Below are 25057 nucleotides of genomic sequence, written 5' to 3'. Positions count from 1 at the left end.
ACAGGCTCAAGCACATTGTAAGCAACACATGTCCTTTACCGTCACTTATGTTAAACAAAAACTCTCCCAGGAAGCAAAACCAGGACATATGTCTAATCCAGTGGTTCCCAACCTTTTTTGGCTCATGACTCCATTTTAACTTCACAAATTTCTGATGACTCTAGACATTCAAAACAGAGACATTTGTTTTGCTAAAATCAATTTGTTTTTGATCATGTAATAGTTTGCTATACTATGTTGCAAATAAAAATTAATTTTAGATGACATTTAGTCTATATAATGTATATTATTATGAACAGAGGCAGAAAAGCCAGGTGTAGATTACTGCACAAAGTGAGAATTTGATTTTCCCTGGTCAGGATATGTACAGTCAGTCCAACTTGGATTTACAAGGCTGACAATTAATACTGAACAAACAAGAACTCAAACTATGAATTATGAAAGAGCCGCAGCATCTGAAACTGACCACAATGAACATTTGAAAGATAAACAGTACCACAGTGCTTCAGTTTCAGCTTCAGTTTGTCATGTCTTTTATGTATTGGGATTGTCTCTGTCAACTCACCATATAGTTTTTATTAGTACATTTTAATTTTTATCAATTACTAGACATTTTAAGTGACCCCATTCGAATTCCAAGTGACCCCATCTGGGGTCCTGACCCCAAGGTTGAAAAACACTGGTCTAATCAGTTTGTTTTTTTTAATAACAGTCATGGAAAAAATTATTAGACCATCAAAAGTCATCATAGCAATGGTTATGCAATCAAGTACTAACTCCTGTGTGGATCATGTGACTAAAACAGACAGAAAAGAAAACATGGAATGTCTAAAAGTACTGTTTTTGTCAGTACAATGCCATAGATATTGGTGTAAAAACTGAAGTGATTTTGGTTATTATCAAGAAAACATGGAAAATGGCTAGATATCAGCTCTGAAATGAAACTGAGCTATTTTGTTGTTATCATTATATTTGTCCAAACAAATGTACCTTTAGTTGTAGCAGGCATTAAAATCAACATGAAATTGAAGAAACAAGGGTGGTTTAATAATTTTTTCCATGACTGTATTTCTTTCATCATTTTAGTGAACTCACTGGCACCCCCTGTTAAAGGTTAGTGATTTTGATTCTGTGATATGCTGTGTCAGTTGTGATTCTGTTGTATTTTTGTGGTTTTTCTGTTGTTTTCTGTAGGAGGGAATCTTTTTCTTTCAGTTTTCTCCTGTTTTTCTGTTAGGAGTATAGGTAAGATTGATGTATTTTGGTTTCCTTGGTTTGTGTTTGTAGGTCAGCATAGTGGGCTTGGAGTGTGATTCTGTTTGTTATGTTTGTTACTTTAATTTCCTACCTGATTTAATTTTCTTTTTTTGTAAATAAATATCTCAAATTGCAGTTGCGTGATTGCTGGTCATTGTTTTTTTTTTTTTTTAGCTTGCTCCTGTTTGTTAAGGGACATGGAGGGAGGGGAGTCTCACACCATGTTGCGTCTCGGCAACTGCTAGACTGAGCGTAAAACCCCCCAAGAAAGTTTAAAAGCCTCCTTTCTATACTTACAAATAGGGATGCACTGATCCGATACCAGTATCGGGCATCGGCTCCGATACTCAGTGTGTGTACTCGTATTCGTACTCGTAAAAGTAATCCGATACAAATGCACTGATACCACTTACGGCCGTATGACATTCACAGTTCAGTGCAGCAGGTACGAGGAGGAGGAATAATGTGTGGGGAGTGTGAAGAGTGTGGAGGTTTTTCAAAATAAATGACGGTGATAAAAGTAACGCTGACTGCAAGTAACGTTAAAGACACAGACAGATACGGACGCAGCGTTCTGTCCGTCCTCTGCGTACATTCCATCTTTTTTCCAGGTGCTGGCAGATGTGTACCCAGACAGAGAATACCACCGGGAACTGTGGAGGTAGAGGATCTGTTCAAAGAGCGCCTGTGTGAGTTACAGAAAAACTACTGACAGATTTATGACAACTACCCAGGGCTGAGCTGGGGGTACAGAGCGGTGCGGACCGCTGCCAGCGGAAGTGAAAACGAAACTTTTCGCTCATTTCTCTTTTCTCTTCCTGCTGAAGCTAAGCTTTTAATCCTTACCAGCAAAAACGCTGCAATATTAGTATCCACATTAGTGTTACCTCTGTCGTCTCCATGTTTATTACTGATTTTCTTCTTCTCATTAAACTTTATGCTTCTTCGTAGTATTTGTCCAGTATGGTTAATTCAGAGCAGCACCCCCTGGTGGATTAATTGAGAAACGCTCATTCCAACACATTAAATGTCAGTAGCAGCACTTTGTTCCAGTCAGACTAATGACAACGACAATAAAGCACATTTACAAAAGGAACTAAGAACTGGAATGGGATTATTAAGTACTCGTATTGGTACTCTGTATTGGTGAGTACTCAAATGTAAGAACTCACACTAGTTTTCGGTCTGGAAAAAAGTGGTATCAGTGCATTCCTACTTACAAAGTAATATTTCTGTTTGGTATAAAATTATAGCTGCAGCCCATCTGTGTTACACAACAGTAGCTACAGACAGAAGTTCACTGTGGTTAATGGTTGTGAGAAAACAGTTTTCCGTGAAGACCATCAAAAGCTGGCACAAACTCTGATGGAGGTGCCCTCTTAATTCTCTCTACAGGAAAATCCATGGAAACAAATGTGAAAACAGGCAGGAATTGGCCTTTTCTGAGCCACTACATTACAAAGAAAAAGAAAAAAGAAAACTGTCGAGCTGTGCCTTGCCTTGTACTAACTCGCCAAGTTTATCAGCTTCTTATATGCGCTTAGACTATGACCACGAGCTACTGTAAGCTTCTAAATACAGTCTTCTTATGTAAAATAAATAAATAAATCATCCAGTACCTTCCTTCCACCTTGGATCATCCACACTGACCCTTCTAGAACCAGGTCTAAAATGGAGGACACCATCACAGGGTGGAGACAACAGTTACGGTGTGTAGTCTAATAAGCTGTTCTTTAAGAACTCCTCCAGCTGTCATCAAAGTTTCTTTCTTTCCTTAAAGCGAAAACATCACATGCATCCCCAGGTGTAACCTCCATTCCCTGCCTGTCAGCTCCTCCAACACCTCCGCCTGAAGTGAAGACAATTACCACCTCCACTTCTGACTTCCAACTGGTTTAATTATACGGCGTTATTAAATATAAAATCTCACATCTGTCATCATTTACTGCAGAAGCCCTATATAGAAACAGGTTTTTCCCATTTATAACAAAACAGCACGCTGCCAACAGGCAATGTGTGCCTTTACAGGTACATCTGAAGAAGAACTAGTCACGGAAATTCTGCACTCTGAACAAAAATAGTGAACAGCTCTGTGACACATTCAGTCGGCTGCTGTCATGAGATTCACTCAGCAGGGTCCACGGTCACTAAACTGAACTGTGTTGGTTTTACATTTGGATTCCTCTGAGATAATTTCACCATTTTTGTAGCAAGGCTCAAAGAAGGTCACAATTACACATAGATGTGATCACTTCTCACACCATGTGCCAATAGAAATATATTAAATATCCCAAAGAAAAAGCCTGTGAAAATAAGTAGTGTTGTATTATTAAGTGATACAATACCTTTTTAGATACTGTATGTTTTTGGGATCTCAGCTGCCTTTTTCACTGCATACATATTTCAACTGTGAAAATGCAGTTTTGCTGTTAGGTCATGGGCCAGCGATCTGACACTTTTAAAGCACATATTCTTTTGAAGTCGCAGAAAAGGTGCCATAGATGTGATAGAAAATGTTAGGAATGACAGCTCACGTGTTGTTTTCCTTTAAATCTTACCCTTAGTTCGGTAAAACTCTTCTCTTCACATCAGCTATCTAATCATAGATCTGTAAATGTAACAACCAGTTTTTCATGCAAAGAAATCACTTATAGAGTTTATAAAATACATGTTTACTTCCTAAAAGCATCCATGAGCCACTAAACACTTAACATTAGGCGTTAACCAACAGTAGATTTGGTGCACCTGAACATTAAACTACCCCACAAAAATATAGGCAATTTGGTACAATTTTTATTTTTTGAGCTACTGTCATCCAAATATATGCAACTAATAAGAGTAGATGCAACATAATTAAAAATTGGGTCAGTTTAACCCTTTATCGGGCAAGTGACTATTTTTGGTCATTTCCACACACATTACAAGACAGTGACAGCAACAGTTCCAGTGAGGACAGTGGTCAATAATCTCAGGTCCAATGTGGTCTACAGGGTCCGTAAGGTCCACCTCTGCATGAACAGTGAGTGTACCTGCTTTGTTAGGTACTATGAAGTAATGGTACTAATGTAAGGAATGATGTTCAAAGGGAGAATGTGGATGTGGACAGGGGCCTGGATCAGCACTGATGATGGTCTAATGCACTAAGAGTGATGTTCTAATGTTCTAAAATACATGTTCCTTTCACTCTACATGTGTTTTTGTGTGTGTATGTGTGTGTGTGTGTGTGTGTGTGTGTGTGTGTGTGTGTGTATATAGTAATAAAGTCTTGTTATGTCCTCCAATAACACACTAAGGTTTTAAATTTTTAAGCACACAAATAACATGTTTATGGGTAGGAAAGGACCTGAGTTATGGTTAAGGTAGTAAAATAACATGATAAACTTTATACAAACAAACAGAACAGGCTGTAAATCAGCCATCAGTCATAGGGTGTATTCACACCTCAAAAGTCCTTTGGTCCGCTTATTTGATTTGGATCAAATGCAGACTTTTTTTGCATTCTCATTGCACTTTTTGCTAGTGGACCAAAATTTGTAAAATGAATGTGACGAACTGCAAAGCCAGTTTCATAACATGGGCATCTGACCAAATGTCAATGAGACATTCAATGTCCTTATTCTCCACGTCTGTCCACAGCTCATGGCTGCTGCTTTTAGCTCTGACTATCCGTGTGGCTCAGCTACTTTCAGTGGCTACGGTGGCTTGTCAAGCACAAAAAGGTACATGGTTCCTTGGTTTGTTTCAGCATGAAGGTGGTTCTGCTCCGTTTGTTTGATTCGAATCAGAGTTTGCATGTCCGTATTCACACCTTAAAAAAGTCTGGAGGAAACAAACTCTGGTCCATTTTAAATGGATCAAACAAAGTAGGTATGAATACACCCATAAACAAAACCAAGTCCTGCTGACATCAATATTCTATAAAATGTCCTACTACACATTCATTTATTCCAAGTTACTTAATGTTTTCAATGGTGCATCGTTGGAGATGTGAAGATTTGCTCCTTGTTTTTTAATATTACGATTTTTACTTCCACAAATAAATAAACTTAAGTCACCTGTGAGCTCTTTGAAGGTGCTTTTCTGAGTTTTATTTATATCTACTGTCCTCCCTTTTGCAAATCTACCTTTGCAGACTGGGATACTGTGAGGATAAAGTCGGAGCTAACCCCATCATGTCATTCAGAAGTCAGATGAACGATCAGCCCGTCTCACAGTCAGCAGTCAGAATTAGACCCAGAGGTGTAGTCGAGGCTGACGTGGAGCTGAAGATGAAAGGCAGAGACAGCGCCCTGTATTTCTGTAATTTTCCTGCGCCTCACACACAGCCAGTGTCACTTCACTGCACTTTGATCAATAAACAGCCGTTCCTGCATATCAAGTGCTCCCCACGCTCACACACAACAGGTCAGCCTTAACACATCCTCTGCGCTTCATGAAGTCTTAGATTCGGCTCAAGCATAAAAAACGGTACTCTCTAAACACTACCCAGCATGCATCTGGGTCAATATCAGTATAAGGTGTCTTTGGTGTCTAAGTAGTCAGAATCTAACTATCACCATGAACCCATGGCAAAATGATGAAATTCTGGGGTTTTATTGTGAATGGGCAAACATTTACACATATATTAGTACAAGTTTAAACCTGTTGAAATGTGATTTTATTTTATACAGTTTTCTTTAAGGGAATGCGCATGATTTGTGCATGTCCCTCACACTGCCCTTCAAACTTTAATGAGTTTGATAAGGGTTTAAATAAAAAAAAACGTTATACATTTTAGATGTTGTCATTATACTCAGATAAAAAATGTCATTTTAATGATTTTTATTGTATTTTCATAATAATATTTAACATTCTTCACATGTCCTTGAACCTGCTTTCCACCCTGTCACTTTTGGGGAATCGCCCCTTTAATAATCTGGTTGATGACATCACTGACAACATAATCGTCATTTTAAGTGTCTTCATTGGAGGTGGAAACATAGTCTACAAGAGCATTTAGAATTTACAATTAGATTTCAAAATATTCATCATTTTGTATTTGTACTTGGATGTGGTCAAACTTAGCATGTCCACCCTGTCACCACAAAATATCGTTTAATATAAAACCTTTCAAAAATTCTAAATATATTTGTTGAACATTACACAGTCCTGTTTGAAGATGTCTGCCAACTCAAGGTCCAACATGTGGTCATTAAAAGCTAATTTTAGTCAAAACTGTCCACCCTGTCACTTATTTTTACATGTATTTGTCAGTTAAAGGGTAGGCATATTTGTTTCATATTTCATGGTCTGCTTGCAAAAAATTTATTAAAAATGCGGGAGTTTGACCAACATGCATTTCTAACAGCCTACAATTGAACATAAAGTTAAGTGGAACATCGCAAGTTTTTTTTTAATATTTTGAAGACTGAAAGGCACCTTCTAGTGATAATGTAATGACCCTCCTACACAACAAAACACCAAGCTATTCCAGGAAGTACTAAAACTTTAAAGAAGCAGCTGCAGTCAGATCAGGTCAAATAAGAGCTTGATATACAACAGATTGCCGTCCGATTTAACAGGAAGCTTTGTCACAGATGTCCTGCTGTTAGGGTTACTGTTAGTCATTACTGACTACATGTGGTTGGGATTGTCCTGTTAAGACTGAAGTGTGCGCCTCTCTGATGAAGAATGAGACAGCCTAATTCGACCAAAGCCTGTTGACGTGGACATGAACACTGGTGTTGGATTTCATCCTGCTGTTTGTGCTGGGACTTCTGTTTTTCACACATATTTGTTGTTTTGAAAATACACACATAAGTATCAATAATTCAGAAAAAGTGAAGGATGAAAAATGTATGTTTCCTGAGCACTGGGACCGAATACTCCTCGTGCATCCCTGTAGTGCACATTAATTTCAAATAAACATAATAAATGTGTAATGTACAATAAAGTGGTACACACAATGAGAAAGCACAAAATGCATCGCATGCAGAATTGTTACAAGAAGAAAAATGATATCTATCAACTGTACAGAATGCAGTAACATTGTTCTGTGCTGTCATATGAATCGCATGCATGCTTTATGTGTTTAATGTGAAATAAACAATAAATGCAGCATCATTTTGCTGATAAGACAACCTGATGGGGTTCCTTAAAGATCCACTTCAGTCAGACACCTCCTCCATCTTTGAAAAATGTGGAAACGTATGCAGTTATGCGAATACTGTTAATTTCTCATGTTTGTGAGACACAAGAGGAGTGTTTTCAGTATTTAAAGGTGGAGTACGAGATCTTAGAAAAACGGATGGAGCAAGCTACATTTTGAAAATACTCAATTCAAAAGTCCAAACCAAGGTTATTATCGTTAACGAAAACTAACATGACGAAAACTAGAATTGTAAAAGCATTTTCGTTAACTGAAATAAGCAAAAACTATAATTCACAGAAAAAAACGATAACTAACTGAAACTGTATTGTGTATTTACAAAACTAACTAAAACGAATAAAAATCATGGATAAAATTCCCTTCATTTTCGTCTTTGTCAATGTTGGATTGATATGAAATCGATTTATTTCCCTCAAGCAATTTTAGCTAGCGGCACCATATGATATTTAACAGTCCGTCACTTGTGGTCACTTGTGGTTTACAGTCGTCTTCTGGTCCCCACTCTACCTGGAAACATGGAGACTAAAGTTGGGACAAAGCAGCAGAGTCCTGTCTAGGATTTATTTGAATACGATGGCGAAGAAGATAAAAGATATAAAAAAAACTAAAACTATACTAAAATTAGGCACTTAGAAAATAATGAAAACTAATAAAAACTAGCAAACCTGCTCTAAAAACTAGTTAAAACTAACTGAATTAGAGAAAAAAAAGTCAAAACTAAATAAAACTAAACTATAATGAAAAATCCAAAACTATTATAGCCTTGGTCCAAACCCCTTTGTTCGGACATCCTTCTGAAGCCACGCCTCCAGAGTACTGGCACACGCAATGCTTGCTCCCAAGGGTTGACAAGCGCTGCATAGCAACAATTCGCAGGCTCCGGCCCCGCCTGTGGCTCCGACCCCGGCTACAGCCCCAGTTGAAGCTCCGGCTCTGACTCTGATCCATGCATACCTTGTTCAGTCTCCTCCAACACCCCCAATCTTACAGAACAGCCCCAGTTCATACCTATCAGGGCTGGGTAAAAAAATCGATTTAATCAATCTTAGATCGATCTCATTTTAATTTTGTAATTAATCGTAATCGATTAATAGTGGATGAGATCGATTTTTCAGAGCAGGACCGGGAGTATGTGGAACCACGGGCGGCTCCATCTTGTGAACCCCTGGGGAAGACTTGGTCTCAGTTGCGGAAAAGACGCAGTGGGGAAACCCCTCCGCTGGACGTCCTGCGGCCTCAAACTCGAACCCGCAGTGTGACGGAACAGGCCACCCGGCGAGTCGCAGAAGCCAGTTGTTCTTGGAATATTAACTTGGATCCATACTATCACCTATGGCTGAGTATGGAGTTAGAGGAAGAGGAAAGCGACAATGTCCAACCACTACGCTACCCCCCCCCCCCACCCCCACCCCCACACACACACACACACACACATCCAGTGAGTAGAAGTCTCCAGCCAAAAAACAGAATAAAGTTAACGAAGTCCGTTCTTAGCCACTGTAAGAACATGGCAATGTTTCTGTCCTGTTCATTATTTAAGAGTACATTCAGCAATTTACTGCTGAAATGTCATATTTATTTCCTTTCTAATATCAATATTGATACCAGTATTGACCTGTTGCATGACTGCGGTACTCAATCAGATTACAACTCAAAATTGTACTTTGGTATCACTAAATTACTCTCAATCAATCAATTAATACTGAATCGAATCGATATTGAATCGAATCGAATTGTGATTAATCGATTCAGAACCTTATGAATCGAAATCGAATTGATTATGGAAATTGGCCATGATACCCAGCCCTAATACCTATCTAACTAAAGTTACATTTCCTACTGATTTATGTTAGTGACAAAACAGTTAGCCAGTGAACGTTCCATTCTAATAGAACTAATATAGCCAAGCTCTGGCTCTGTCTTCATTTCCTGTACAAGTGCTCCAAGCCTCTGAGAACACACGATTCATGCACAAACAGGGGTACGCGCAGAGGGGGGAGGGACAAATGGCAGTTAAATTTGACAGACATATCACCGTTCAAACATTTCGATTAGGTGCTCAAAATGATTGGATGGTGTTTTTTCAGTCCTGTCCATTCCACAGGTGACTACATTTTTTTTTATTTTTGTGTTAGAGTATTTAATTAATTGGTTGTAATTGGGGTGTGAAGGGGATTTTAAGCAATATAGTGAAAAAAAAAAAAATGCTCCAGAAAAACATCTCGCACCCCACCTTTAAGCAGCCAACTCAAATATTACAGTGAAGGAACATAAAAATACCTGGTTTTGACTGAAAGAGAACTTTAAAGTCAAAGCATCGATTTCTCCTGACCTTGACAAAGCGCACAGTTTTGGATGAAAGAAGCATTCACTTTTCTATTGCAAACGGAAACAAACATCAGTCTCCGGTGCTGACGCCTAATGTTTTGTCGACAGACCTTCTCCCTACACTGACTGTCTCATTCATCTGATGCTGTTTTTCAACAACAGTGCACTGATTTTATTTTGGTCTACTCTGCAGAGGTTTTATCTTTGGGTGAAGATATTGACACTATGACTGGACTTTGGAATTCACTCAAAACATTTCAACCTCTCCCCAAAGCGGGTTTTATACATGGTAAACAGTTTTTACTGGAGCGAATATGTAGAAGGGAAGGTCAGTCATTGTAGGAAAAATTCATCCAGTAGAAACCTGATACTTTACTGAGATAGTAGATTTTTGGGAGTCTACTAAGAGATACCCTGGGTGTGGACCTAAGTCTAGTTCCAGGGATCATAAGGACAATATCTGTTAATTAACTATTCCTTATAATAGTATGTATGGTGATAAGCTGAATTGTGGGAGATGATTGCTTTTGTCTGGCAATGTATATTATTAGGGTGATAGTCTGTGACCTTTGGGAATGTGCAATTTATGGTACAAAGTAGAGATAGAGCGATTAATTGGTATGGCTGACATTTTACAAACTACTGCAGAGCTTAGTTCTGATAGCCAAGCTAAAAATAGCCTTCTATACTGCAATTACTGACATGAAAGAAAAATAATAGCTCAAAAAATAAAAAATCATTCTCAGTTTTTATAGCTGTATTGATGAAGTAATTCAGGTAAGATGTTCAGTTCGACATTATGCAATCTTATAAAATCAACGATGGTGCATTTCTAACTGAACTAAAGATTTTTCTTGTTCCAAAATTTCATAATTACATCAGTCTACCTCTTGTACAAAAATTGTGTTTTGTGATTGTACTTAAAACAACACAGACACTTCAGAATTTTTTCAACAAATCGGACTTGGATTTACTGTTTAATTCTTCTGTTTGTCTTACCCTGTGTGCCGCATGATTGGATTGGAAGAGTACTTTTACTAACTGAATACGTGTTTAAAGTAATTTTAAAAGAACTGAACAGTGAATTTTCTGTTTGTTTTCAACAGTATGTAAATTCTTGTCGTGCTAATTGAGAATTTGTCTCAAATATGAGACTTAGAGTGATATTAAAGAGATTGGAATTGCTTAAGCTCTTAAGACACTTGACTCGGTTTGTTTAGTGAGCTGTTCAGACAGTCAGAGGGAGTGAAAATCCACAGTTCACCACAGATGATTTGCATGTTAATGACTGTGGAATGGTTCAGTATTGACTCCAGCTGCATTAATGTTTTGTTGGTTTATTGATGTTGCCTTAATCTCATTTCATTTGCAAGAAAAAGTGGCATCTGAGGTGAATTATCTCCTCTAATATGTGTCTGGCAATCACTGCTGCCAGATTGTGACTTATTATATGTCCATTACTTCTTAAAAAATGAAGTAAGACTAGACACAATCAGAGATTGAAAAGCAGTGTGGGGTGAATCTGTGGATTTAAAAACAATGGCCAAGTGGGTTTCCTGCTTTTGCTTGGATGTGCAATTTAGCTAAAAAAAAAAAAGTACAATCTTGATATGATTAAGAGAAATGGCAATACACAATTTAAGACGAATGCGATGTAATGTATAATGTAAAGTTTCAGTACCTGTGCAGAAATTCCATCATTTCCTTTCAGCACATTCAAATTCAATTGGTCTGGATATAACACTTCGGCATCTTCTCCTTCTCTGTGTTTTCAGGTGGCAAACAATATACTCTGAGACGCAGGGTTTTAACTAGTCATATGTAGAGGGGTAAATACAGCTATAATTACCAATCACTGATCAGATTTGGACAGAACTGGACGTGACTTTGTTACTCTACTGTCACCGTCTTTTCAGCCAGTGTTTGGTTTAGTTACAGAAATTTCATCTCAGTCGACTTAAATACACTCAATACACTCAATACTTGATGATGATGATGATGATGATGATGATGATGATGATGATGATGCAATCTAAATGCAACCCGCCATAAATCTAATAAAAGGAGAAGAAGAGGGAGTTGGTTCATAGTTACTGTGGTAACGGCTCCCTATTAGGTAGTTTCTCCATAACATCAGCAGGATTTAAAAAAAAAAAAAAAAAAAACAGCCCTAAAGGAGATTCAATAATAGTTCATACTTTTGTTAAAGATGCAGTGTGTGGGATTTAGTGGCATCTGGCGATGTGGGTGTAGTTACAGTTTTCAGATAATTGGGGGGTTTAAATAAATGATTTGACAGCTGTAACTACCAATCACCGAGCAGGTTTGGTCAGATGCTACGTGGACATGGAGGCAATGGAAATAGACCGATGGTGTCATGTCATTACTAGTCAATGTAAACCAAGACAGGAGAGCTGTAGAGGGAGAGGGTGTATTTTCATAGTCTCATATTTCCCTGTAATTTTGACTCCTGCTACTTTAACTATCTTATTTGTATCAGCAGAACAGCCCCATTTGTGTTGAGAGACGATATCTGACACAACGTTCCCAACTTACTGTATGTCTAAATAGCCTTGTCTTGGTCACTGCACACTTTAAGTTTCTGTATTATGAAGAGTGTACCAAACTGAACTAAGTAGAAGAAAGAACCATACTTTCTCTAACTCATCCTGTTTGAGACACAGCTAGTTTATATTTGATTAATCTATTGATTATTTTCTTTGATTTGATTGAGGATTTTTTGAATAAGCTAAATAAAATAGTAACAATATAAAAAAGACATGTCTGAAAATGACAAACAACTTGTCCTTTATTCCACAACAAGCTGAAACAACAACCACAAAAGGAAAAAAAGTCAAAGGATCTAAAAAAATATCTATATAGAAATAACAACAACGTTATGAAAGAATATATAAAATATCAATAGAACAAACAAGTCAAATGACATCTACAAACAATATTGCACTGCAGTTTTCAACACATTTGTATCCAACTACCTAACTTATTCATAATTTATTAACAACTAGAAATGTAACCATCATAAAACTTTGTGTTGATCCTGTTATTATGTGTATCACAATAAGCATCTGTGTGAAACACAACAGTAGAACCAATGTTTAGAGGCAGTGAAATTAAGGAAACAAAGCTTCAATTCAGGAAAATTGTAATCAAATAATGTTTTCAATTACAACTTAATCAATTTATCGTTTCAACTCTACTTCCTATTGAGACAAAGAAGAATCCCAAAACAGATAAATCTTTCCCTACATTCATTAAAGTCTTCAGCATGGAAATCAGTGAAGCTGAACAAAATAAAGAATAAATATCAGTATCAGGTTGGTAAACAAGCATTTGTCCTGCTCCACCTTTGGATGGAGTCACACCTTCATCCTGACATGAAGAAACTCACAAAGCTGTTAGTGTTAGAAGGAGCAGATTATAAAAGGTTTAGACCAAACAGTTCACCATGATAGCACTTATCCAAAACACACTGCTGACCTTTCTGACAGCCAGAGGCAATTCCTTAAATATGCTGCTACTTTAGTTGCAGACTGGGGACCACTGAAGCAGATGGTTTAGCAACAGCAGAAAACAACCCACTACGACTGAGACACAGGTACACCCTCACAAACAAAACACAGAATGAGGGTTTCAAAACAGAAAGAAGAGCAGTGTTTAGAGTAAAAGATAGGAGGAAAGAGAAAAGTGCATGAAGAAGAGGAACAAGTCCAACTGAGACACAGGGCGTTTCTCTAATTAAGTTTGGACTTGTGAACTCAGCGAGAACGTTCTTGGTAAGAACAGTCCCAGAGAACGGATTTTCTAAGAACGCAAGTCTCTCTGTTATTGGAACAGTTGTGTAACGGTTGTGTACTATGACATATGTACTCTGAAAGAAATCCGATAATAGACTAGAGCAGGGGTGTCAAACTCATTGTAGTTCAGGGGCCACATTCAGTCCAATTTGATCTCAAATGGGCTGGACCAGTAAAATAATAACAGTGAAAAAAGGAAAAGTATATTATGATCAGGTTTACATCTACAAAGTTACCTTAAAAATCTGAATAACATGAACAACTTGAATTGTCTTAAGAAAAACAAGTGCAATTTAAACAATATTATACCTCAGTTCATCAGTTTATCATTTACACATGAGCATTACAACTGCACAAAACATTTAGTAACAGGCAGAATATTGGTAAAATTGCATCTACTTCTCTTAAGACATTTTCGTTTGTTCGTATTTGTTCAGGTTATTCACATTTTTGGTAAAAGTATAGTTTGGTAATGTAAACATTTTCATGTAATTTTACTTTTTTACACCAAAAAAACTAAGAGAAAATGTGGGGTTATCATTATAGGTTATTCTGATCATATTTTACTGGTCTGACCCAGTTGAAATCTAATTGGACTGTATGTGTGTATGTATGTGGAACCTGAATTAAAATGATTCTGACACCACTGATTGTTAATATCTTTAGTGTAATTTTTACATTTCACAAATTCATCCCGCAGGCCAGATTGGACCCTTTGGCGGGCCGGATTTGGCCCCCGGGCTGCATGTTTGACACCTGTGGACTAGAGTGTCTAAACCAGGGTGTTTCGATTATCGCACTTCTTAAGTGCATGCAATTGCGTTACATCTGATTATTACAATTATCCGATTAGCCGCCACTGCCTTCGAGAATAGCATGAAATACATCTTGGGATACTTGCAGCCAAGTCCACACAAGTCACCAACCAATCCATTCTTGGTTTAAGCTAGGAAACAAGAACATCCAGGAATTCCATCTGAACTTGGTTTGTGCGAACTTTGAAATATAACAGTGCTTAGGCCCCAACTGATGACGTTCCACAAGATCACGAGAACATGTACTGAGAAACGCCAATATATTCTGATTGTGCTTATTATGTGACTACACAAAGAATCTGGTGCAGTGGATAGCACTGTCGCCTCACAGCAAGAAGGTTCCTAGTTTGATTCCAACACCAAGACCTTTCTGCGTGGAGTTGGCACGTTCTCCCTGTTTGCGTGGGTTCTCTTTGGGTACTCCGGCTTCCTTCCACCATCCAATTAAGCAAAAAAAGAACTGCCCATAGGTGTGATGGTTGTTCGTCTCTATATGTCAGCCCTGTGATGAAATGGCAACACGTCCAGGGTGTCCCCCACCTTTGACCATAGGCAGCAGGGATAGGCTCCAGCACCCCCCTGACCCTCTCAAGGATAACTGACTGACTGATGAAGAATCTAAATAATATCAACATGTCTTGGTCAAAAAATGCTCATTCAGAAATTACATGAAACCTGTCAGTGGAATATTAGCGTGCTGGTCAGGTTCTGTCATGGAGAAAAACCCCTGACCCCACCACATGGAAATAACTGGAAAATGTCAAAAATCATTTTGCAGTTTCAATAGCAAAATGGCATGAAAGGGTGACCTGACCTAAATAGAGGAGATGAATGGCTCAATAACGGCTGTTGCAAGTCCATTTTAATGAGCAGTCCAAAAAAAGGCTTTAAGGAACTTAAAGACTACCTCCGGCACTTTCAAAACAAATGGGAGACTAAAGCAGGCATAAAAATGGATGAATGTGACCCATTCATAAAAACAGGCCCTAATGAAACGTCTGCTCCTTCATGGTGCTTCTATCTGAACTCAGAGATGTAATCTTTTAAAGCCGCCAGACTGCCACCTGCGAACTTAACCGAGACGACATTTACTTCAGAGAAAGGGAAGAAAAAGTAATACTTTAGAAATGATTCACAGGAGGGAAGGGGGCTCAGCAGGGACAGAGCCAGAACAGAGACAGCAGGCAACCAGAGACGGGAGGAAGGAAATTTGCAGCAAATGTAGTAAAATAGGACAACTGGCCAGCGAGTGTATGGAAGAGAGGTTTACCCTGCCAAGAACCGAGCAAACGTTTCAGTCCCAGCACCTAAACTGACAAATGACTTTGCAGAAGTTCTGGGTATTCATCTGCAGTGATGGAAAAACAACACCAGGGTATACTCACTGATTATCAGCACAATATGGTGACGCAGGCTGACATTCTGGACACCGGTACAGAAATAGAAAGGGGGGGACTTTATTTATTGGGTTTTTTCTCCAGTTGAGCACAATGAGCAGTAGGGGTTTTGTTCTTTGGACTGGGTAAGATGTAACACTGGCATGACAGTGGTTACTTTTCCATTGGACATCTGCGCAAAACTTTACAGATATTCACTAAATGTCGAAAAAACAGAAGCGTGTAATGTCGGTTTTTCCGTTAAATCACAAATGCGATGATTTATTTATTCTCATGAGATGACACAAGAAGTCATTCCATAAACATGGCGACGAACGTAAATATGGTGTTGATTTACAGGTATATTCATTATTATTATATATTACCCCTCTATCTCATACTAAATGAAAAAATGATCAGGTTTCCTGGTGTGTCCACACATAACACGACATGTTTCTTCTTCTTCTTTGCTTATTGTAATGTCCGTCAACATCTGGTTTTTTAATTCGCCTGACTCTAGTTGCAAAAAAAGGTCTTTCCATTGCAGTTTTGCGTGATATACCTTTTGCGCTACGCCTGAAAAACCACCTCTTGCCAGTGCAAAAACTTTTAATCAAAAAATTAGACTTTTGGCGAAACTGTCGTTTTTCCATTAGGTAAAATTTTATGTGCATGTATTGAGGGTCAATGGAAAAGCGACTATTGAGATCAGGGTTTCAAAGACTCAACGGGAATGGGATGTGGGTAATGGGTAATCTACTGTTTCAAGCTTTCTGGAATGTTCATAACCTTGAACGAGATAAACTTAAATGTCAAGAAAAAAACAGAAAGGCGAATTTGTTTACTCATGTTGTAAGAGATGTCAATTACCTATTTGCAGCCAGTTTCCTGATATTAAAAAAAACAACAAAACACATACATATACAAACTTTTGGGCTAAAAACATATGAAGTTGGCTGATTGTGGAGTTCTAGAGACAGTAAATTCAGGCATATTTTCTTGTCAAATAATATCTGTTGGTGAGTCTCGATACCTGTGTTGGAGACAGCATCAAAACAAGCATGAGCACATATTTGATTTCATTCACTGACAACTAGTTCTCCAGCTGGGTTGTTTGTGGAGGTAGTTTGTACACTCTAAACTCTGATTTATTGTGCTTGGAGATTCTCATTGACAGCATTTTCAGTTCTATTGGTGGCCAGATCATTACATAAGCTTGACCGACTGCTAATAAATAAACAAGTTTTAGCATAATTTTAATGACTATGAGATCAACTGTTCAACATTTCACACCTGCATTTCTTCACCAGTCTGTTCCCTTGGTCTATCAGGTAAAAGCTACTGGTATTATTGGTCCGCCTGCTCCGTCGTCTCCACCTACTCATGTCTATTTTGGGCCAAAGGCAGTGCTTCTTCTGCTGTAAAGTCTATTCTCTGAGCAGCAGGACTCACGCATTGCATCACCAACTAACCTGTTTCAGCCATGTGATCTTCAGTCTATGAGAAGGAGACTGTGTCCTGTTAAAAACACACATGTACACAGTCGCTGCATACATCTTTGGAATCACACACCCTAAAAACTTTAACTATGCTCTACTCAATTTAATCCTTATAACATTTTTACACTCAAAAATATTGAGTAGATTTGAAAGCTGTGAAATCATTTAGATTTACCTTGACTTAAGTAAATGTAATTAAAAAATTGACGCAGAGCTGAATAACTAAATTGAACACCGTGAAATATAAAACTGAGTTGATATAATTAAAATTTTAAGTCTATGTAATAGTAACCCTAAATTCAAACCACTCAAAATAATGAGTAGATATAATTGAAATATGAGGTAGATGCAACTGAAAATGAGGTTATTATTTAACAAAACTTATCTGCTACATTTACTTAATGTTTTTAATAGAATGTAATTCATACTGAATTATCATATATCAGAGTTAATGTTATATTGTGGTTGGAGAATTGGCAAGAAGTTCACTCAGTGAAATTAAAGCACACAGGATGTGCTTTTAATGCGACAAGTATAAGGTTTAGTTTCACAGTGAACGAGACAATGACAATCCTAGATGAACAGGTAAGGCATTGTTGGGCCTGCGGCTTTCACTTATGGTGCGCCTTAGCAAAAATAAAAAAAACAAACACAAAAATGGCAAGGCACTGGCCATTGCACGTCAGTCTGCAACTCCCAAAATGTACTCACTGTCTTAAGTAGTAGTTAGAGATGAAGACTATTGAGTTAGAATGAATAATAATTAAAGATCTTGAAACTGATCGGTATGAGTGCTCCATACTCAAATATCCTCACTGGTATTTACAGAAAATATTATGGATATCTTAAAAATATAATTTGTTACTCAAATATTCATTTCTTTTTGTGAAATAAACTTGAATAATAGATGCAAATATAAAACAAAATTGGATTTTTAAGTATTTATTTTGGTATGTCCAACTTAAACAAGCCCTTAAGTGATTTTCAGAGATTTTATTAAAGTAGTATAGCTACCTTTTTATTATCAAATTGGCTATTGACACAGTGCTGTGGCATGAAATATTGGTTTGTCTATTACCACAGAGCCAATCAGCATCCTCATTATATTATGTCTAGACTGGTAACGTACATCCCAAAAAGTACCAAGGCAATCATATAGGGAATAGGTTGACTTCAGACACAATGGACATTTAGCTCACTTGATAAGGTATCTGACTACAATGGGGATGATGCTGGTTCAATTCCCAATCAGAAAAGCATTTCCTTTTTTTTTTCTTTTTTTATTCTAAAGATTTTCAAACGGGAATGGTGGCGGGGGGTGCACAGCGCTGGTAGGTAAATCCAACAATGACATAAATCAGCCACTGGGACAACGTTAAGAGTGCAGAATTCCACAAGACCACAGCACTGAACTGACACAGAACTGAAAAGTCCCACATCACACTACCGCGTCTATCTAACATGTAGCTCCGCCCACCCTCTCCAGCCTCCAGAGCAAAGAACATCATAAAATAACATATAGAGTATTTAGGACAATAATTCCTATTCTATACTATATACTATCACTAATTTGTCATTTCTTCCATCAATTGCCACAGTACTGTGGTAGCAAAATGCACAAAAGAATGCACTGAAGTATACGCCATATATTACCACAGTACTCTGGCAACAAGAGGCGAATGAGTAAAAAAAAAGGAGAGGTGAATGAGTTCATGTAACAGTATCCCTGACTAGCTCTAGTACAGATGCTAACATTTGATTGGTCTGTGGCAATAGACAAACTGATATTTTGTGCCACAGTACTGTGGCAGTAGTCATTGCCTTTTATTATTGTGATATTTACTAAGGCCCTGAATTTTTTTTTTTAGAGTGGACACACTTGCTTCAAATGCTCAGTTTGCACCATCTGCTGAACTCCTGCTTCTCTTTGGGCCACACACTTAAATCATGTTGACTTCATTCATTGATCAGTTGTTCTACTTAGAGTTACTGTGGACCTAAATGCATTATTGCCTCGACTTAACTAATATTACGTGTCACCAGAAGCTGTTAAAGGCATTAAAGCTGTTATTGATTCTCTTCTTGAACAAGGTGTCTTAATGCCAAACTGCAGTCCTTGCAGTACATCCAATTAGCTGATTCCAAAATCCAAGGCACCTGGAAAAAGGGCAAATTGTACAAAACCTGTAAACCATTAAAGTTACTGTGGTTCTAACTCTATAGTGTACCTAATGTGCATTCTTCGATCCTTTTACCCATTCCTTGCCAATTACTGGAGTGTTTGCATTAGAGATGTCTTTGACAGATGTTATACTGTGCAGGTCTGAACTCATCAGCTGTTCAGAAAACATTGTTCAAGGTTGATCTCATAATTTTGCAATGTTTTCAAAAGATATGACGTGCTTTATTGTTCCCTCAGGGATATTTAGCCTGGGCATTAGCACTACAAATAGCTGCATTTGCAAAAACACAACATAATTTATGACAGATCAACAGTACATTAGGACATGATAATAATAACACTACATCAAGAAGTAATAGTGAATGCATCTGAATGTTTACAGGGTGGATAAAATATAATGAGATATTATACCTTTCTCCTGGGGTTACAGAATACATATAAATACATGTATTTAACAGTACAAAACAATCTAGCATCCTTGGAACACAACATAAGTATGGGTAGAGCTATTTCTTTATTCAGTATTTGTATAAACATGTCCAGATATTAAACACTTGAACTAAAAGCGGTTCCTTTCAACAGAAGCTGCCGTGTTTTTACAGTCGCCCAGAACAAAACCAACTGGCTCTACAGAAGAGCTCATCATTACCCAACACAAACAACAATTTGTTCTATGCATGTGCAGAAATAATGCTACTTCTTGTCACTAGTATTTAGGTCAAATTTTGGGATTTGAATGAAAAATTATACTAATTTTACTTAAAAATACAAAATTTATTTCCATTTTTCATCAAATACATGCACATTTATACATTTCAATTTATTTTTCATCAAATGCTAGACAACAGGCTAAGAGCAGCAAACATTTACTAGGAATCTAACTGTAACTTGCCAGTTCCGTCAGACTGGGAGAAATGAACAAATAACGAGAAAAATATTGAAAATTTATAGAAAAAATGGAGCCAATTTTTTGTTTCATTTACACAAATATTAAACTTGCGTTACAAAATTTTAAAAAAAATTAATAATTGTAATTTGCTATTTCTTCACAGGTAGACAATACTTTAATTAAATTTTAACAACATTTTGTTTCAGAATTCTGCTAACAGGAAGTACATGCACAGGGTTTTCTGTGTGGACTGAGTAGTGACATGTTTTCACCAGCCTCTGCAGGTTCTTTTCCACACTGGAAAAGGGAGAGGTATGCAGTTTATTGAAATCTGTCGCCATCTTGGTAACCCTGCAGGAGTCTCCCAGGGCCTTTGGGTCTAGAGCGTTGGGTCTTTGACTGCTAAAACTGAGCACAGGTTGGCTTTAAGGGCCATATGTGTCTTTAAGTGCTAGTATAAAAAAGAAACTGACGGGTACAAGTAGATTTCATGTCATCTGTTGATGTATTTTTTTTTTTTTTAGACCTTCTGGGTTTGGCAGGTTCTGGTAAAACGACTGCACTTCTGTTGAATACACTGCACTTCCTATGTTGCATGTGTTCAGCTTCTTGAGCTTGAAATAAAAAAAAATGTTTAGTAAGGCAGCAGAGCCTGAGGAATCCCATTTTTTGTGCCACCTACAACCTCACTCAGTACTTGTGTCTCTGAGTACATCCATTATCACAGAAATATACACCAGCACTGGCCAACCTTCAGCTGAACACAGTTCACACAGAAGGAGAATTTATCCCTAATACTTAAAGCCACCATTCACCGATTCAGAATGTTGGCTACCTCAATGTTGCCATACTTTAGCTTGTAATAGATAATACTTACAACAGTTAACCCTTTAAACCCTAAGCCTAACATGGTCCGTCTGGACTTTTTTTTCTTATTTTGACAATAAAACATTCAGAAAATATGCTGTGAGTGAGATCTGTTGCCCATTTTTCTTGAGCACTTAGAACTTTCGAAACCTAGCAGTCATTTACAATTTACAGCATGTTATAATTCTGCTAAAACAGCTTTTTCTCCACCTTCTAGAACAGGTGTGTGTGAAATTACTGTTGTGACCCAATAAAGCCTACACAGTGTAATGTCTCAGATTTAAGAAACTGTTGGAATTTTTCCAACTGCACAAACGGTGAAAGAGTTAGAGCGATCCAAAATGTATGTATTTATCACATTTTATCTCTATTCACTGATGGTGGTGTCTCATCCTTCAGTGGTAATATTTTTAATCACTTTGGCTTTAATATTATGATGTTGTTACATATTTTGGTATGGATTTAGGGTCATGCAATGGTCTTAGTTATTTATCTACTGGTGCTGTATACTGTCCCATGTTTCAGTATACCATGTCATAATATTGCTGTCACATGTCTGGAGTGTTATTTATTATTATGTGTCTGCATTGAGATGTCTTCTTGTTTGTACTATGTTGTCCGTATGGCGTTGCAGCCCCCGTGTGCTATTGCCTACAACGAATTTCCCCCAGGGGACAAACAAGTATATCTTATCTTATCTTATCTTATCTTATCTTATATGCACAGGGTATGTCAGCGGTGACACATCAGGTTTTAAAGAGTTAACCTGTCTAAACACACTATGTGCACTGTATTTATTTTATTTTTTTTTTAGAGATATTCCATCCTAGGTGCCACCAATAGCATGTGTATTATGGGTTTAGAATTGTAGATCTTCACAATTTTTGTCCTCTAAAATCTATTGTACAACAAACATGATATAGGAGATGGATTTAAGGCTTAACTGGATAAAAGTTGCCAGAGTAATCTAAGATAGACTGCACATAATCATACTTTGACCACCAAAATTAACTGTAACATAAATGAAGGCAGTAAAGGTAAAAATAGCATTTTTAAAATACCCCAAAATTCAGTACATGTTTGATTCATGATTGAGCTTTTAAAGTCATCGAGTATTAAAAAAAAATCTCAAGTCTGAGTAGGAAACTCAGATTTTAGCTTTTAATTTCATGTTTCATTCATTATGTATTACGTCAGAAAATTCAGTATCTTAAAAAAGATGAGACAGATTGCTACACCAGTATTAATTATGCAAAATTCTGGCACACCAAAAAGCTTACAGATGTTAGATCAAAAACTCTGAGACAAAACTAGCACACTGTCTGTCACATGTATCCGCTTCAGTGACAGAGTTTTAGGCCTACAGGTTCAACTAAGTACGTGTCATTAACAGCGTATTGATCCTGTGGTCTGATAATATAATGCCCGTCTTACCAGGTTAGAGGCTCCTCGCACAGTCTCGGGGTTGAGCATGACAATCTCAGTGGTCACATGACCTTCCACAGCCTCTGTCATCTGCTCCACCGTACAGTTGATGGATGGGTCCTTGATCTTAAACCAGTTATCTGCGTACCAGCCAATCAGGAACCACACGTATTTCTTCCCGTACAGCTTCTCCTTGTACACCTGCAATGGGACGATGTGGAAATGAAAAGATATTTACATATGAGACAATTATTATGTTGTGACTTTTTAATAAATATTTTGCAGACGAATTGGATATTCAATAATAGAGGGCAGCGATATCGACAAAAAAATTCCTATCATTTATCATTTAAATTTTTAGTCCCTGCAACAAAGTAAGCTGGAATCAAAACGGATTGTAGAAATCCACTCGAATTTTGCCTGAATGAATATAAAGACAGCTTTGCAGCATCTGGAGGGTTCAAATTCAAAGTTTTTTTTAACTATTTGGGTCCAAATACACAAATAAATGAACCAAAGACTAGTAAAAGGGGGTTTAGCAAAATGTGACCCCTTTAAGGTTTTACTAGATCCAAGAGCTGGAGTTTACCACAGTGTAAGCCTGGACAAGTATATGTTACAAAATCACAAAAAGGCTCAAATTTATATAAGTCCAGTGTGTGTATGGTGGGCAGTGACACTGAGCAGTGGGACGTACTGTGTAAAAAGGGGAAATAGATAAAATAGAACTTTTTAAAAAAAAAACATTTTCAAAGTGCTCAAAATGACTAGTAATCTATGGAGTTTCCTTAATAATCGAGTAAATACATTCAAACTACAAAAGGAAATGCAGTCTTGTTCACAGTAATTGCAGTACAGTTTTCTCATCAAACTGTGCAGCCTGATTTCTTAGTACTGTACAATAAACCAAACCATGTTACTTTGAAAGGCAGCTGGATTAATGAGATCATAAGATCACACAAGTGATAATGTGAGAGTCCAGCCCTGATTTGCTACACAGCCTTACTGGAATATAAAGCAGAAACACTAAGGAATAGCCTCAGTGAAAGAAACGGTATTACCACATCTCTACTACTGCTCTGTATGTATTTCATCATACTGGCAAACCTTATTCAGAAATATTTCAAAAAGCAGCTGCATGTGATAGATGGATCTGAAATTTATTTGACATTCACTGTATCCCCAGAGACTTGGAAAACTAGATGTAATAGTGACCCCAGAATTACAGTATATGCCTCCATCTCCAAATGAGCAGAGAGATTTGGGGAATTTTGTAAAATTCTCAACACAAAAACTGGCAAAATGTCATAAAAATAGGAAGAGGATTAAATACATTTCTATAAGTAGAGAAAATAAATGTCTTGAAGCATTAGATTTCAAAAAAGGTACTGATTTAGTTCATCTCTACATATCAATACCTCAAGGATTATAGTTTATGTAGTTTATCATCAAAATGATAATTCAATAATGTAATTTTTTTTTTCTTATGCCAGAGGTCCAGAATGTTGGTGATAGGACCAGAATGATCAACACAGATTGGTTTGAGTCTTTTTTTTCTGTTTTGTTTTGGTCTGTCTTTTTTTTTCTACTTTGTGTATTTCTTATTTTTTTCTTTTGGTGTTCTGTTTGCCCATTTGATACGTGTGTGTTTATATTTGGGGGGGCGAGTTAAGAAATTTTGTAAGAAATGCCTTAATGGTGTCAATGTTGTTATGGAAAAATTATAAATAAAGTTGTTTAAACAAAATAATAATTTAATTATTAATTCATTAGACTTTAACAACAGGTTAAAAATGTTATAATAGATCTGCAACCGATTAATCGATTAGGTGCTTGAAGCAAATGCAAAAATTCAGGATTCGATTAATCGACTCAAATTGATTGAAGGAAATATTCTATTGCAGTTTCCCTGAACTGAAGCTTCTTTGTGCGTCACAATAAGCATCTGTGTGAACCAATGTTTAACAGCAGAGAAGTGAAGGAAACAAAGCTTTGATTCAGGAGAATTGTGGTTGAATGATTTTTTTGGATCACTTTGAGTCGATTAATCGGCGGCAGCTCAATAAATATATACCAGAATTTTTATATTTGATGCGTTATTGTCTATAATGAATACAGAAAATACTTGTAAAAAAACAAAATATGTGTTGTTGCTCATAAAATTGGAATAAAATATGTTTACCTCTTCTCATGAAATGACTGATGATGATTTAGTCTTGATAGACACAATGTAACTCAGGTCAAAATGGATTATTTATGTGGATTAATAGGAATAAAAGAGGAATGCGTCTGAAAACAAACTTATTATAACTTTAAGGAAAACAGTGTATTAATTAAAAATTAAAAAAAAAAAATCACACTGAAGCTGCATAAGGGTTTTAAAGGGTGGGCACAAAATGTCAGCTCACTAATACAAAAACATAAATATAAAATAACATATAAATAGAAAAAAGGTT

General features: G+C 37.1%; 1 protein-coding gene across 1 annotated transcript in view; it reads right to left on the bottom strand.

Annotated features, from left to right (window-relative positions):
- gabbr1b (gamma-aminobutyric acid (GABA) B receptor, 1b) overlaps positions 1–25057 on the bottom strand; it is a 325006-nt gene that overhangs the window by 113468 nt on the left and 186481 nt on the right. Inside the window, exon 12 of the mRNA XM_030147671.1 lies at positions 22611–22802. Coding sequence (XP_030003531.1) covers positions 22611–22802 — 192 coding nt within the window. The remainder of the gene's footprint in view (positions 1–22610; positions 22803–25057) is intronic.

This window comes from Sphaeramia orbicularis, chromosome 11, assembly GCF_902148855.1.
Source record: "Sphaeramia orbicularis chromosome 11, fSphaOr1.1, whole genome shotgun sequence".
In the NCBI taxonomy this organism is placed as follows: Eukaryota; Metazoa; Chordata; class Actinopteri; order Kurtiformes; family Apogonidae; genus Sphaeramia; species Sphaeramia orbicularis.
Note: the sequence above shows the minus strand (reverse complement) of the source record. Positions and strands in the feature narration are given on the sequence as shown.